This window comes from Penicillium maclennaniae, assembly GCF_028827695.1.
Source record: "Penicillium maclennaniae strain IBT 15551 chromosome Unknown utg000007l:1.0-4884863.0:1.0-4888362.0, whole genome shotgun sequence".
NCBI lineage: Eukaryota > Fungi > Ascomycota > Eurotiomycetes > Eurotiales > Aspergillaceae > Penicillium > Penicillium maclennaniae.
In genome coordinates, this window is record NW_026623219.1 from 3,334,706 (window position 1) to 3,349,808 (window position 15,103).

General features: G+C 51.2%; 6 protein-coding genes across 6 annotated transcripts; 3 read left to right on the forward strand and 3 right to left on the reverse strand.

The window, feature by feature from the left end:
* Nucleotides 1-201: 201 nt before the first annotated feature.
* Nucleotides 202-1,484, reverse strand: N7477_008472 (acid sphingomyelinase; the record flags this gene model as incomplete). Its single annotated transcript, XM_056970135.1, has 2 exons — nt 202-1,391; nt 1,445-1,484. The coding sequence occupies 2 exons, from the start codon at nt 1,482-1,484 to the stop codon at nt 202-204; spliced, it is 1,230 nt and encodes a 409-aa protein (XP_056820167.1).
* Nucleotides 1,485-3,574: 2,090 nt separating this feature from the next.
* On the forward strand, nt 3,575-4,395 carry psf3 (DNA replication protein PSF3; the record flags this gene model as incomplete). Its single annotated transcript, XM_056970136.1, has 6 exons — nt 3,575-3,616; nt 3,684-3,752; nt 3,806-3,864; nt 3,916-4,105; nt 4,168-4,276; nt 4,328-4,395. 6 exons carry the CDS (start codon nt 3,575-3,577, stop codon nt 4,393-4,395), a joined length of 537 nt encoding a protein of 178 aa, XP_056820168.1.
* A 1,272-nt stretch (nt 4,396-5,667) lies between these two features.
* N7477_008474 (uncharacterized protein) lies at nt 5,668-8,767 on the forward strand (the record flags this gene model as incomplete). The annotated part of the gene is made up of 5 exons (XM_056970137.1): nt 5,668-5,818; nt 5,891-6,040; nt 6,102-6,361; nt 6,415-7,292; nt 7,348-8,767. 5 exons carry the CDS (start codon nt 5,668-5,670, stop codon nt 8,765-8,767), a joined length of 2,859 nt encoding a protein of 952 aa, XP_056820169.1.
* A 783-nt stretch (nt 8,768-9,550) lies between these two features.
* N7477_008475 (uncharacterized protein) lies at nt 9,551-11,009 on the reverse strand (the record flags this gene model as incomplete). The annotated part of the gene is given in 2 exon segments (XM_056970138.1): nt 9,551-10,537; nt 10,548-11,009. 2 exon segments carry the CDS (start codon nt 11,007-11,009, stop codon nt 9,551-9,553), a joined length of 1,449 nt encoding a protein of 482 aa, XP_056820170.1.
* A 318-nt stretch (nt 11,010-11,327) lies between these two features.
* On the reverse strand, nt 11,328-12,206 carry sod2 (superoxide dismutase sodB; the record flags this gene model as incomplete). Its single annotated transcript, XM_056970139.1, has 4 exons — nt 11,328-11,415; nt 11,470-11,537; nt 11,596-12,002; nt 12,083-12,206. 4 exons carry the CDS (start codon nt 12,204-12,206, stop codon nt 11,328-11,330), a joined length of 687 nt encoding a protein of 228 aa, XP_056820171.1.
* A 247-nt stretch (nt 12,207-12,453) lies between these two features.
* Nucleotides 12,454-14,776, forward strand: N7477_008477 (putative G-patch domain protein (TFIP11); the record flags this gene model as incomplete). Its single annotated transcript, XM_056970140.1, has 2 exons — nt 12,454-12,757; nt 12,801-14,776. 2 exons carry the CDS (start codon nt 12,454-12,456, stop codon nt 14,774-14,776), a joined length of 2,280 nt encoding a protein of 759 aa, XP_056820172.1.
* Nucleotides 14,777-15,103: the final 327 nt, after the last annotated feature.

Sequence of the window (15,103 nt, forward strand, 5' to 3'; positions counted from 1 at the left end):
TCGAGGAAAGTTTTATAATTGTCTAAGAAAGCTGACGAGACAAATTATTGGTCTATACTATTCATTATCAGCACTACGGTCTTATCTGAAAGTGGAGACGGCGCCCTCAAATCAAGGCATATTTCATGGTACGATTTCGGAAGTTTAACCTAATTTGGCGAACTATGACAGAAGTCCTTCGATATCCTGATCGAACATGCTTTACACGACTGTAGAGTTGACTGTGGTGCTCAGGAAGCTCGAGGTCAAGGAGGCCTGGAGCGCAGACACGGTGCCATCGAAATCCGAGAACATAGTTCCAATGATAGACTCACCACGTGCATTCTCCTGGTGCAATGCAGTGGAAATATCACGCTTCTTGAAGCTGATGCCGGGGGTGATAGTCACGCAGTTATACTGCGATTCGGCTGCACGAAGCTGGCAGATCTCATCGGTCTTACAGTCTCCAGTGCAAGATAAATAATCCCAACCTCGAGTTTTGCGAGCAATATAGTCTTGGAATACAGCATCGTCATTCTCGAACAAAGCAGTCACGTTATGCCAGAAAGCCGGAGTCAGTTCAGCAGAGCTGTCTGTCACAGGCGGGGTGAGAAGAGAGCCATAGACCTCCTTCGCAGAGTAGTACTTCTCCCATATTGGCTTTGTCTGGTAGTTCGGATCCGACATGTTCGCGATGTATACCTCGAAATCGAGCACACCAAAGGTGACTGGATCCACGGAATAAACACGGAAGGTAGGGTTTCCAGAGGTCGGGGTCAGAGCTGGTGCAATATAAGACATCACGGTCGCAGTGTCGGCTGTGGGGTTGGAATAGTCTGAATAAGCAATCTCGAACTCGTCCTTGTGGGTGTGTCCATAGAAGACGGCGGCGATGGTCGCCTCGTAGCGCTGGATGATCTGGTTGAAATAGTTCGATCCATCGTGGAACGCGTCTCCGCTTCCCATGGGCATGTGTCCCGCGAGCCAGACGCGCTCACCAGCTGTTTCGGCCGCATCTAACTCAGATACGAGCCATGCCAACTGACCGTTGGGATCCGACTGCATGGTTTTCTCATACAGCCAGAAGTTCTCTTTATAGTAGAAGTTGGTGTTGAAAGATATGATTCTGAGGTTGCCGTCAGGATACAGCACTGAGTAAGAACCGTAGTCATCGGCACTGGTCGCGGCTGTTGATCCAATCCATTGAGTCCAGTCGGAGCTGAGGGTGGAGTAAGCCCAGCCACTACCCAAAGTGGTGTCGATATCGCTTGGTGGGAAGGAATTGACTGGCGCAGTGTCATGATAATCAATGACAGGGTAGACCAAGTTGAGATAATTAGGCATGCGAGTCTTATAAGCGTCGTTTAGATCGTTGGTAACTTCGGTCTCGTTCACAAGCCAAACAGCGCATCCTGCACGGTTGTCCTCTTCGCCAAGGATTTGCCAGGAGAGGCGACTGCAGCACCTAATAGGCCAGCAACGGCAATCCACTTGGAAACAAGCATTGTACCAAGCTATGATTTTGGAACTATGAGAAAGGTAATCTCCAAGGTCCTCAGGCTCCGACCGAGAATCCTCTTCAATAGGTTGACTGTATACTTCAAGTTACACCCAGTCTCCCCACCACCAGTGAGTGATGGTTAACTAAATCGGTACCCGATAGCAAGTCCAGGGCCGAGAAAAGAATCATTCTCGACACGTTTCTCTCTTTCAAGAAATGATTGACTCCCCGCTAATCGAGGCGGAGACTGAAATAATCTAATGTCATTCTCTCACCCTTGCCGATTGGAACGTCAGGGGTCGCGTACGGGGAGTTGAATCCTGGCTTTCTGTGGATTTCTCCGTGGGTGTCGGTTATATTGCTGCAATTTTACTAGCTGGGCGCTAAAGATTCATCTATTTCCCTGAAGAACGCAGGGCGGGCCACCTTCACGGAGGAGTTGCCCCATTTGGCCATCTTGTCATATGTGAGCTCATCACCAGCAAGCGAATTATCTCTGTTTCTGCCCTAGTCAAGAAAACAAAGATGCGTGCACCGAGAGACTATCACAATAACCGGGGAAGATTTTCTCGGCTTAGTATGTGTCAAAGAATAATAAATGCGATGGGAACGAATCAATCTGTGGGCACTTTCTCGACACTTACAAATGAGGTGTGGTGTCAGTCATTGATTAATGATCTCTAAGTAAACTTGAGAAGGTACGGATTTGATGAATACATCAACATGTGGGTCTTAATGCCAATTGCTACCCTGCACTGGCAAATTTCAAAAGTGCTTAGCACCTGCAGGCAACGCACTAGGCCTGATTCTACATTGATGAGGATCTCATCTCAAAGTCGGACCGAGGACATGATCCAAGACACAATCTATTCTCTTTCCTTATGTGACCGGCTGCAGGATAACCTGCCATTCTTTTAAATTTCGATCGCCTTTCTGCAAGTATCCTGTCGTATGCCTGTTTCTTCCGGTGACCTTAAGAACGTCACTCGGTCGTGGAAGATGGAGCGAATGTCAGATGAGTTCGATTATACCATTGACGTCTAGAGCGACCAAATTATCAATTGACATCTTTACCTCGGCATGATTCAAGAGTATGCTAGCTAGTGCTGAGTAAACATCATGCAACGCGAGGTAGCACGACCACCAATGAAAATGTGAGACGACAAGCCTGGGCAATGCTCAAAGGTTGATTGGATTAGCATTATGTTTAGATTTGCTCTAGTACTATACTAAATCTCTAGGTCATAGTCACTCCTCCCGTTTCGAATACCTTTTCACCGAATTCTAGTTCAAGAACGGCGAATCCTTTATCTCCGTCTCTTTCGACTATGTCTTCGTTATATAGAGAACATCCAAAGATTACACATTCGTCAATCCTTCAGATCGTCCGTAAATTGTATATTTTCTCACTCATCTCGACCTGAGACTGCATGACTACGGGCTATTTCAATGATGTCAGTTGTTGCAGGCAAAGGCCCTACTTCGATTACTGGGTAGTTTTGTGCTTTTCTATGCTGGAGCGGGAAGTCGTAGGGAGTGTATTCTCTTGCTTTGGCAACGGCGTCAGCAGGAGCAAGAACAGTGCGAACACGAAAGACGCAATAGACGCCAATGGTTTCCAAGGTTCGCATCACCGATTCAGCGGACCGCGTCCTCCTTCAACACATATGTGGCCTTCCACCGCATCTTGATTGAACGACACAAGGTAAAGTGTGAATTGTGTACGACGCCGGCCAATACGTCAAATCTTGACCAAGATTTACTTAACATTGTAACGTCCCGTGTCATTTGGGGCATGTGGTCGGAAATGTGTGTCCTCCTTAGCAGTGTCAAAGGATTAAGGTCATTTGAATCTTCTCAGATGGTGAATATGCAGTTAATGATCGGGTATCTCGTGGGGTGCTGAGTGCATATTGTATGTAGTATTTAGCTGCGGAGACACCCGCGGCAGTAACTCATTTAGGCAAGTGGGAAATTCCTTACATGTTTCTACACGTGACCACGCGCCGCTGGACGCGCGCGAATATCAAATGAACTCTGGAACACCCGACGAGCAACGGCCCGCGGGGATCGCGACCGAATCAATGTGCCGAAATGTCCTACTACGATATTGATTCCGTCTTGACTGATGCCCAGGTGGGTTCAACTCCAATATTTGATCTCTTAGCTTGGAGCGTTCCCCGGCTAACACCACGGCACCTAGAAACTGCCGTGTACTTTTGAGCTGGAAGTCCCCGGTCTAGGAATTCTGGAAGGTAACCCCGGAGAGGATGTATGTCACTCGAAAGCAAACGTGTATCATGACCAGCCGTTGACCAGCACCAGATCAAAGCGGGGACTCGCATCGACCTTCCACTATGGTTGGGTGAGATGCTTTCAATCGGGTGAGATATGACCTTTACTCTCGGACGAGATTGGTACTAACCGAGAAAAAGTGCGCGCCTGGGTACTTCGCGTCTCGTCACTCTCGACATGCCCGAGGCCCTTTCAGAGCGGGTGATGAATGCACTAAAGGCCGACCCCCGCACAGTTGACCTACGCGCACTAGCACCACACTTCTACAGTCTAAGCGAGCGCATTCTCGAGATATTCGAGGAAGAAGATATGGTCGATGTGCTGAGTGATGTAGGTTGAATGGGCCCTATGGACTATACGAGTTGTTACCACTAACAATTGCCTGATCCTAGACCTTCAAGAAACGGGCTGCAGAAATCGCCGACCACGCGCATAACCCGCGTGGTGCCGTGGGAGAGGGCGTGAATTTCCTCCGGGGGTTAGACGAGACCGAGCGGCAACGTATGTGTATGGACCGGAGTACTCTCGAGTGTGGCAACTGACATATCGCAGTGTTCCGTGCGGCTCACGATCGGGCCAAAGAGATGCGAATTTGGTCAGGGGAGACAAAAAGAAAATGATCTGTAGAAGGGGGTAATTGGGCTGAGCTGAGCTCGTCCGGGAAGAAGGCGAGAGATGTATCGCACAACTCTATCCCGAATAATAATGACCTTTTCACGGGTGACGCCTTTTTCTGACAGCGGGGAGAAAATGTCCCTGAATACTGAAATTATCAATGCTCTATGCACTACGTAGGTGGATGTCGCAAATGACCACTAAGGAATAAAAGTACTGTTCTAGACTGGGAATGGATGACGAAAACTCATCTAGGTCTCGTCGCCACCGTTTCAGTGTTTGTGACGTGGAGTGCGGGCACAGCTGACGGACGCTAGGCTTGGGTCCGAGCATGCGAGCTGTCAAGCCATCCAGCGTTCATACTTTGTGATCTTGATTTCATGTTGGTCTATGGGAGACTACTGCAACCGAGTGGGGGGTTTAGTACGATCACCAAAACGGGATGAACTGTGGTTCCTGGTTCCTATGGATCGCAGTGGAACACACGGGAGCGGATGGACAAGTCACTACAGTACTCTGGATATGGGCACCGGGAATCACGGACTAGGGGTTCATCAATTGCAACTTGGATTATTAGGGTTCTTGACCTTAGTGCCGTATTCGTGTATCAGAAATCCAAATCTGCATGCTAGGGGAAACCTGGGAGATTCGAACACTCCAGAGAGGGGCCGAAGAACAAGGGCCAGGCACCTCAAGTAAGGACCAGCTGAGACCGTCTCGCACCACGTCCCATTGGGCTCGACGTCAGGAACACGCAGATCATTCGAATCGTAGTCTAGGGTAGTGTGCTCATTCTCAGATTTTTGAGATTCATCCCCAGTCCCTGGTCTTCTTCTCTTTCCCTTCTTGTGCATTCCAGTGATCAACCAAAGGGCACAACAATAACACAATCGTCCTTTCCCCAGTTCGCTGCCCTCCATATGAGGATTGACTCATCACAATTCTATTCTCTGATCTCTCCTCGCTTCATAGCACCTCACTTTTCCAGTCTTAGACTTTCCTTGCTCCACCGAGCCCACTCGAGTCTGATTGATTCCCTTCTTCCACGCCGCATCCCTCGCTTCTTACATCTTGTTTGTCCTCCACTGCTCCGGGCCATCCAATTCATGGTCTAGCGCCCATCCAATTGTGATCGCGCGGAACGCACATCCCGTCAATTTAATCTTCCGATGTGGTGGATTTATCTGTGATCGACCGGTTTACGCCAGACGCTGATTGCTCGGGACGCACAGTCGCCCGCGCTCCAGTCGAGTCTTTGCGTCCAGCATGCGCATAACATGCACGCCATGGATGCACCTGTAATGGAGAAGGCCAAACGGAGCTCGGCCGTCAAGCCTCCTGTAAACCCTCCAGCCTCTCATTCTCAGGCCTCAATATATTATCCCAAGGCCCCTCCGAGCTCCCGTTCCTCCACGTCTGGCCCCAGCTGTACGCCACTCCTGTTCGACTGACTACGGTCTATACTGGTGTTCACATCAAACTAATATCCCTGCCACTCAGCTAAAACCGGTCGTCCTCAGCACCCCTCGCTTTCCCGTGTCAAGGGCAGAAGAAACATGTATACGCCGCCACAGATGAGCCCTGACCGGTCATGGTTGGTCGACCAGTCGCCGGTCCGTAGGGGAACCAGAACACCACCCCAGCAACAGAGTACGTCCTGACACAACTACTTCGACCACCAATTGGAGACTAATTATGGGCATCAACACAGGAACCCCAAATAAAGGCACATCCACTTTAGTAAATCCAGCGTCTACTCTTCTGCAAGATATGCTCAAGGAACAGCGCGCGCATCGTGACTCGCGCGGGTCTGCGCCCGAAGATTGGGAGGGCATTCCACAAACCCCCGAACGACCTCGCACCCAAGAAGACGGTGCTTTTACGGCCTCGGAAAGGGCGAGAAAAGTCAGCGATGCCCTCTCCGCCGGTCTTCGAAAGCCCAAGGAGATGGGGATGCGAGAGATGGATCAGGTGGGTCCCCCTCGGTAGAAACCACGGAATAGGCACAAACTAACCGTGGCCAGTACGTTTCCAAAATGAATAAACTTAACTTCGACCTGAAACTCGAGGTGTTTCATCGCGCACAACAAATGGGGAACCTAGAGAAAAAATTGGAACGGATGAAGTCGATGGAGGAGGAATTGACGAAGATGCAAAAGCTTGAGGAAGAAGTAGAGGAACTCCGCGAGGCTGAAAAGGATAATCGTCGACTTCGGGAGTCAAATGAGGAGCTTCGCCTGGAGCTGGGAAAGCGGGATCAAGCTGTGACCGAGGCCGTTCAGCTCATCTGCCAGCTTGAATCGAAGATCGAGCAGCTCGAGGCAGGTGGTCGGACTTTACCGATGTCACCAAGTCGACTCGTACTTGATGGCCCAAATGCCTGCACACCCAAGGCTCAGGCTCAGGCTCAGGCTACTTTCGAGATCCCGGAGAGATCTTCCTCCAGAGGCGGAACTTTGAAATCTCGATTAAAGGGACGGCGATCGTCCGATTTGCGGCTGCTATCCAAGGCACCTTCGTTCTTGCTCGAAGAAACTCAGAATACTGCCGCACTACGCAGTCTCTATGTTCCAGATGATGATAAGTCACACTCGGCTCTAAGTGATATGACCAAGTCTGAGAGCTACCACACGATGGCTGATGCCACTTCTATGGCATCTCCTCGATTAAGTGTTCTCAGCGAGGCCAGTGAGCTGAACCCCATTGACACGTCTTCAAGATGGCACGAGTTCGACAAGCTGGACATTCCTGTCAGCAACTTACTATCTACCAAAGCACTATCTACCACGAGCAGCCTAGACAGCTACGTTGGCCCAACCGAAACAGTGGAGGGAAAGAACCATCAACTTGAAACCTGGATGCAATCGCAAACTATCATCCAACGAAGACAGAATCGGGCAATGTCAGATGCATCGAAAGGGAGTAGTTCCGAGTTTCGGAGGTGACTTGTTTACGAGCAAACCCCGAGGTCGGCAGCGTCTCGATGCTTCGCTGTTTGAGAGCGCAAGGCTTCCTCCCACCCCGGATACTATGAGCACAGCATATGCAGCCGTTTATAACGGTTCAAACGGAAGCATCGCACCCCCAAAGAGCCCTCTGCAGAATCGTGATCAGCTGTTCAGCGGTCCACGTCTGCGGCGTCACTGTTCTGCCGATGAATTGACATCCCACCGCAGCAGAGCTGGTAGCGACGTCACAGACAGCATGCAGACAAACTGCAGTGACACACCTCGTCTTGATGGCCGGAAATCTGAATCGCCGGTAATTTATCCTTTTAACACAGTTGCTTCCAAGGCCAGTGAATTGCTTGGACCCGGAAGTCCTAACAATCCTGCTCTCAAGTCTTTCGCCGATCTATTTCACCCAGATAGCATTGACGAAGCCGTGCCTCCGCCAATTACCCGGAAGACACCCACAAAATCCCATACGTTGCACCAAAGGTCTATGGAGTTCGACGCCTCCCCGCCATTGACCCCGGAGGATTGGCTTGCAGCCGCCCAGAAAACCCCTCGTTCTCGAAAGGAGAAAGCTCGTGGACTTCGGATCGAACAGCAGAAAGGATCAGATCGACATGTTATAAGCCGCAACGCCTTCCACGAAAACGACAGCATTGACTCGTTCGCCGTTGAGCCTGAGGTCCCTGGGATCCCAACTCTAAATATGGAAGCCCTTGCGATTCTCGAAAGTCATGCGCCTGAGCGACTTGCTTCGATCCCCGAGCCTGAGGATGGACCTGGTCCGGAGCCACGCCGACGCTTTAGTTTCCGCCCTGCTTTCCTCAATCGTTACAATGGCCCTCGCCGTCTTCAGTCTTCGCCAACGCTGAGTGAATACATAGATGACGAGGAGGATGGCGCACCTTCCCCCATCATTCCGAAGACCAGGAATCCAGGTGGCGCCACAAGACGCCCTATGTCGCAGATCATCACGAACTCGGCCGACTTTTACTCCCATGTTCCCGCTGCGATTCAGGACCTCGAAGACGATCCTCGAGCTTTCCACCAATCTCTAATGGAAGCTCGGGAAGAGAGCCAGCCAGTCCAATCCGCTACAATATCGGGCCGGCCATCATCAATCCACAGTACTGAACATAAACGCCGCACCTCGCTGGGAATCTTCGGCTGGATGAAGAATGTCGGCGGCAAACGCTCCGATCTCGCACTCCCTGTGAACGAGAACTTCACGGACACCGCACAGAAGGAGAACCGGAACCCTGCACGTCTAATGAAGGAACATCCCCAGTTCTCTGTACCTCGTGCCTCTACCCCAGATTCTATGGACGCACCCACCATGCGGCCTCGCTCTATGATGACCGTCGGGTCCGACGATACAACTCGACAACCTCGTTATATGGGTCGTCGGTCTCGTCGAAGCTAAGAGACTCAATGCTCACGCTGGCTTGAACCTGAAAATCGTCCTGTATTTTATGATACCCTTTTCTTTTGTACAACACCTCAGGGGTTCAAGACAGCACTTGGGTTATTTGACAGCCTCTTGGTATACCGATCTTTGCACTGAACACGAAGAATGAACGAATTTTGGAGGATTTCGGATTATGATGTTCGACGCAAGTGACGTTGGGAGGGTTCTTCATTTCAATGCCTTCTGCTGGTTCAGACGGGCTTCTCATGTCTTTTTTACAATTCAACGATGTATTTGGCTTACGCTTGATGTTTTAACGCTGGTTATTTGAAAATTTAGAAATCAATGTGATTCTTCAGCCAAATTCCAAATTGGGCTCCACGTTCAGTCCAGATTCGACAATCTCTTGCGGCCCATTTTCCACCCATGATTCGAGCTTTTGCAGTGGCTTTGGAATGAAGGCCCGTCGCTCATATGATACGTGACTGCGCCCGCCTTAACAGAGAGATTGAGACATGGCCTCTCGAACATCGAGCATTGTCTTCAATGTCTCCTCGTCTGATTGTATTACAGATTGTATTTTTTTTGACATCTCGTTCTGTGATATCTGTGATATATCAAGTGGACTTTCAATCTTCTTAGGTATTACGCTACATAGTGTTATTATTCCATGTTCCCACTTTCCGATGCCCATTTTCAACATCCCAACGCCGAAAGAAAAGAAACACTCTCGAGTCACATATCATACAGAGCATTCTGGGCTCAAGAAGACAAGCCACGGGACCAGAAAACAGCAGACTAGTACCAACTATCCCCCTCCTCACCGAGCTTCTTTTTCTGAGGATTCATAGAAAGGACTCTCTGACCAGGAAGCGTATCAGCCGTGAATGCAGCCTCAAAGACACTCGCAATTCCACGCTTCGCATAATGCTGGAACGAGTCATAGTCATCCCGTTTTCCATTGATAGCACCCCACTCCAACCCGCTTGGGGTAGTGCCATCGCCCAGATCAGTCCAGCGGGTCACCACAATCGCTTGCCTGAACACCAGCTTGTGAGGATCCGACTTGTCTTCACACAATTTGACTTCAGTCAGATATTCACTCGGACACTCGGGACATCGACGCATAGGTCGACAGAATCCACATAAGAGGGTCAAGGAATTAGGATCAAACCGTTGTCCAACCCAACGGTCTTTCACTTTATACTCGAGACCCTGCAGTCCACCAGTATCCCGTGGCGCGGGGATATGTCCCAAAGCACATTTGCAAACAGACATCAATTCACCATCGCGCCAGTGCGCGCACGCAGAGAAATAAGGCCAGTAGTCGTCACGCGAGAACAGGAGCATTCGCATCGAAGAAGGTGGTAAACTTGGCGCCGCAAACGCCTGACTCGTGACACGCATTAAAAGCCGTCCTTCATGAATAAAGAAGCGCGAAGCATGCGACCAGCCGTCTTTGTGCCATCGTCTTCCCATATCCTCCACGGGGATCCCGTACCGAGGACCATACCTATGCGCGCGCGTGGCCAATTGCACAAATGGGAAAGCCAGCGTGCGTCCGTGCGTGATACGAGTTCGCGCTTGCGGGTTCAGGACGTTCGTGGCTTCGGGGCACTTGAATAGCGGATTAAGCACTTGGGCGGGTCGTATACGTTCAGCGCCTTCCTGCGTGCGTCTGTGGTATCGGCCGCATTGGAAACACAGCAAATGATGTGGTAGAGAGATGTCTAGTCCAATGAGGAATTGCATCTTGAAATCATGGTTCTGCGGTTCTTCCAGGACCTTGAGGTACCAAGGTCCTTAGCCGGCGGTATAAGGTGATGCTAGAAAAAGCTAAACTAGCCGCCGAGGCTGGATCCAGATACCATGCGATTTGCGCCCATAGACTCGAGGATAATTTCGCGATATCGCCTTCTCCGGGTGCTCGATTCGGGTCGAAGATGTCGGCGGGCCCGGTGGAGTCGTCCATTTCTAAACATCCTATCGAATGAATGATGGTTGTGTAGTCGCGGCGTTCGCCGAGATTGTAGTCGAGATTCGCGTGTGTCGCTTGATATTTCAATCGATGGAGTTGCAATGGCGCGAGGCTGGGCACTGGGGGAGCATCGTCGAGACTTGGACGAACGGCCTGCCGCAGGTCTGTCGTGGATCGACTGTCACCCTTCCGGAGGGTTTGGCGCGATTTTTTGGGCCGGAGGACATTGGAGAAGAAGGATTTGAAGCCTGACTTACGACCTGGGCTCTCTGCCGACATGATCGTGATGGTGTCGGAATTTGCCATGCAGAGAGGTAAAGCTTGTTCGAATGTTGATCGTGGCAGACCCTGATGACGCGCTTACATTATACATGTGACGGGCCGTCGCGGAATGGATGAGACCATCACTTTCAGCCACTTTGAGCCTAGAACTTGCAAGTTTGGGAATTGAGTTTAAATTGTCAGAGCTTAAGAGCTTTGTATTTGAAAAGGACATTTCTCTGGATGGAGGTAAATTGACATAAATTAGGCAGACGCTACAATACAAGAGAAGTGTGGCCTCCGCTTATGGTGGGGCCGATATATCAGATCTCGCTTTTAAGAGAAGCGCTTCTCCGCGGCCTTCCAGTTGATGACGTCCCAGATGGCGCTGAAATACTCAGCCTTGCGGTTCTGGTATTGCAAGCTAGAATAGTTTGTAAGCATCTAGAAGCAGTCATTCCCGGGTAGAGTTACTTACTAGTAGGCGTGCTCCCAGGCGTCAATACCAAGGAGAGGCTCGAACTGGCCGACGACGGGGTCCTGGTTCTATTGCAGGGTCAGCTTTTGCGCCTTCAGGTAGAATGTAGAAGGTGTTGGTACTCACAGCATAAGTGCGGATGCTGATCTGGCCGGTCTGCTTGTCCTTGACGAGCCAAGCCCAGCCGGAGCCCTGAATACCAGCCAGGGCAGCGTTCATCTTGCCTTTGAATTCATCGAGACCACCATAAGTGGTGTCGATGGCCTTGGCCAGAGAGCCGGAGGGGGGCTCACCACCACCGGCGCTCTTGGGAGCCAAGTTCTCCCAGAAGAGAGAGTGGTTCAGGTGGCCACCGCCGTGGAAGTTGATGGCGGGCTTGAGGGCAATCTGGGCGGCAATGTCACCCTTGTGCTGAGCCTCCTGGAGCTGCTCAAAAGCGGTGTTATAGCTGTTGACATAGGTGTTGTGGTGGTTCTTGTGGTGAAGCTCCATGATCTTGCCGTTGATGGAGGGCTCAAGAGCACCATAGTCGTCTTGATTGACAATTAGTTTACCCGTGTTTCAACAAGAAATACATTGGCACCAAAGATCTGCGCAAACACAAAGTACTTACAGGAAAGGTCGGGCAGGGTAGCCTTGCCGCGGGCAAAAGTCAAGCCCGCAGCGCCAGCCTTGTAGGAAGCCGAAGCTCCCGAGCGAAGGGCAACACGAGCGGAGGTGGAGAAGAGAGCAGTCATTGTGAGTACTGAAGTATTGATGAGGGGTTTAGAGAGAAGAGTTTCAGTAAAATGGAAGAAAAAGGACGAATGGAATCCTCGGAGCTATGAAGTAACCGAGCTCAACGTCATCTTGTTTTCGTCGCCTCGGATGCTGGTTCTTCCGCCCCGGCTCTCCACGTGAATTTCACGAGCTCTGACTTTGAGAGCTTACGATCGAGCTGTGAGCTACGAAGTCGTCGCTTTGCTACAGCGACAACCGACGGACATGGACTCGCCATCGTCATCCTACGCCGGCCAGAAGCGCAAGGTCGCCGACATGAGCTCCGATAGCGAGGATGACCGCCCGACCACCGGCTTTAAAGGTTTCGCCAGAGCGCGAGAGCCTTCCGAATCGCCTCCGAGAATGGGCGGCCTCGGTAGCGCCAATCGCAACCCCTGGAATAATATGAACAATGGTATCGGAGAGAATACGGCGGCCCGCGGTGGAGGTGCCGCCCGCGGAAGAAAGGGCGCCGGAAACTCATTTGCCGCGCGCATGATGGCGAAGATGGGTTACAAGGAGGGGCAGGGTCTCAGGTTCTACCGGGCAGGGTATTGTCAACCCGATCGAAGCCCAGGCGCGCCCACAGGGTGCCGGTCTGGGTGCAGTTCGAGAGAAGACCAAGCAGGCACGCGACGAGGAACGACGAGATGCTAAGCGCAGAGGCGAAACAGTAGAAGAAAGCTCCGATGAGGAGAAGCAGAGACGTCGAAGAAAGAAGGATGGACGCAAGTCAGAGTCTCGCAGTGGCACAGGCACCCCAGTTCCGCGACCCAAGAAGCCTCAATTCCGCACAGCGCTTGAGTTGGAAGCCGATATGCAGGGTCTCGAGGTGCCGAACGTGCTAAAGTCGCTCATTGATGCCACTGGCAAAGAACAACGCACCCTGACATCGACTGCTGGCTTGATGGCTGGCCCAGGATTTGTCGGCTCGGGCGAAGGGGAAGCATTGAAGCTCGCTCGACGGGCTCGCCATGATTTGGAGGCATTTGCAGACGAATGGAAAGGCTTGACAGAGAGGAAGAATTTCATTGAGATCGAAGAGGCGCAGGTCGTGGACGAACTAGACGCTTACCAAGCCCGTCTGAATCATCTGACCGGGCTGATCGCCGCCGTGGAAGAGCTGGATCTCTTTGAACATGATGAAAATATTGCGGCGAAATTCGACGAAATGACGGGCAAGCTTGAAAATATCAAAGCACAATACGAGGATGTCATGGACGAGTACAAGCTAGCTGAGGCTGCAGTAGCTGCTATGCACCCACTGTTTCGTCAGGCCATGGAAGAATGGGAGCCCTTACAAAACCCCACGTTCCTGGTGTCGAATCTCACGCGCCTTCAACCACTTCTCGCTCGTCGAAGTGAAAAGGAAGAATTCCAAAGGCAATCAACATCGCCGTACGAAACGATGATATACACTCTCTGGCTTCCGCGCGTCCGCTCGGCTCTGATGCATGATTGGGACGTTTACGACCCGACTGCTGCGACCACCTTGGTCAATTCGTGGAGGGCGATCGTTCCTCCATTTGTCCTTGCCAATCTTCTCGACCAACTGGTTGTTCCAAAGCTCAGCGCAGCATTGAAGGAGTGGAAGGCCCGAAGCAGCCGACGACACCCATCTCAGCATGATGGGAAGTTTCCGTGGTGGCTATTCCAATGGCTGCAATACCTGGATGAAAAACATACCAATCCGAAGCAGCCAACGGGTCTCATGTCAGACACTAAGAGAAAGTTCCGTGTGGTGCTCGACTCATGGAGCCTTCACAGGGATCTTATCAGTGGCTTAGACCTCTGGAAGGAGGCTCTCGGTAGCGAGTTTGATATCTGTCTCCGAAACCATTTATTACCTCGCTTGGCACGTCACCTCCGCGAAGACTTTGTCGTGAACCCCCAGGAACAAGATCTAACGGCACTGGAGGATGTCCTCCGGTGGAAGGACTACTTCCAGCCCATGGTGATGGGCGAACTACTTGTCTCTGGTTTCTTCCCTAAGTGGCACGAGATACTCTACATTTGGCTCACCAATGATCCCAACCTGGAGGAAGTTGCTACGTGGTTCTCTTGGTGGAAGGAACAAATCCCAGCCGAGATCAACGAAATTCCCAAAGTGGATAGCGAGTGGAGTAAGGGTATTCAAATTATGCATCAAGCTGCGGAGCTTGGAGATCGCGCAGCTGCCGAACTTCCACGTCCAGCTACTGCTCGCGCTACGCTTCCCACTCGTGAAGACAACGTGGCTGAAGCAGCAGCAGCAGCAGCAGCAGCTCCTCCACCAACACCTAAAGCACACATCGAGGAGGAGATTTCTTTCAAGGATATTCTGGAAAATTGGTGCGTCGAACAGGGTCTAATCATGCTGCCGCTGCGTGAGGCACACCCGCAAACCGGACATCCACTGTTCCGCATTACAGCCAGCGCAACTGGAAGAGGTGGAGTGGTGGCCTTCTTGCAAGGCGATATTGTGATGGTACAAAACAAGAAAACCAAAGATGTATGGGAGCCCATGGGCTTGGATGATCAGTTGATAGCGTGCGCCGAGGGCCGCTAGTTCATACCCGTCACCTGCCCCAACTTGGCAATGAAACAATGACATCTATCGCGGTCTATTCAATATACCCCACATCAGGCTTGCAGATGGGCGTTCTGCGCACCTCTGAGTGATTCTAACGGATTTTATGGACAGCTAGCTCGCGTATTGAAGAACTTGGCAACACTTTTGTAGGATTGTCCCAAAACTATACACCTACTACTTTTACCAGACAATATATCAAAAAGAGACCGCCAGGCGTGGACCTCTTGGGGGCGTGGCATACGCTCGTTGGAAAGAAAGCAAATCGTAGCATCGTTCGACATGAAGGTTCGTAAGATCTATGTA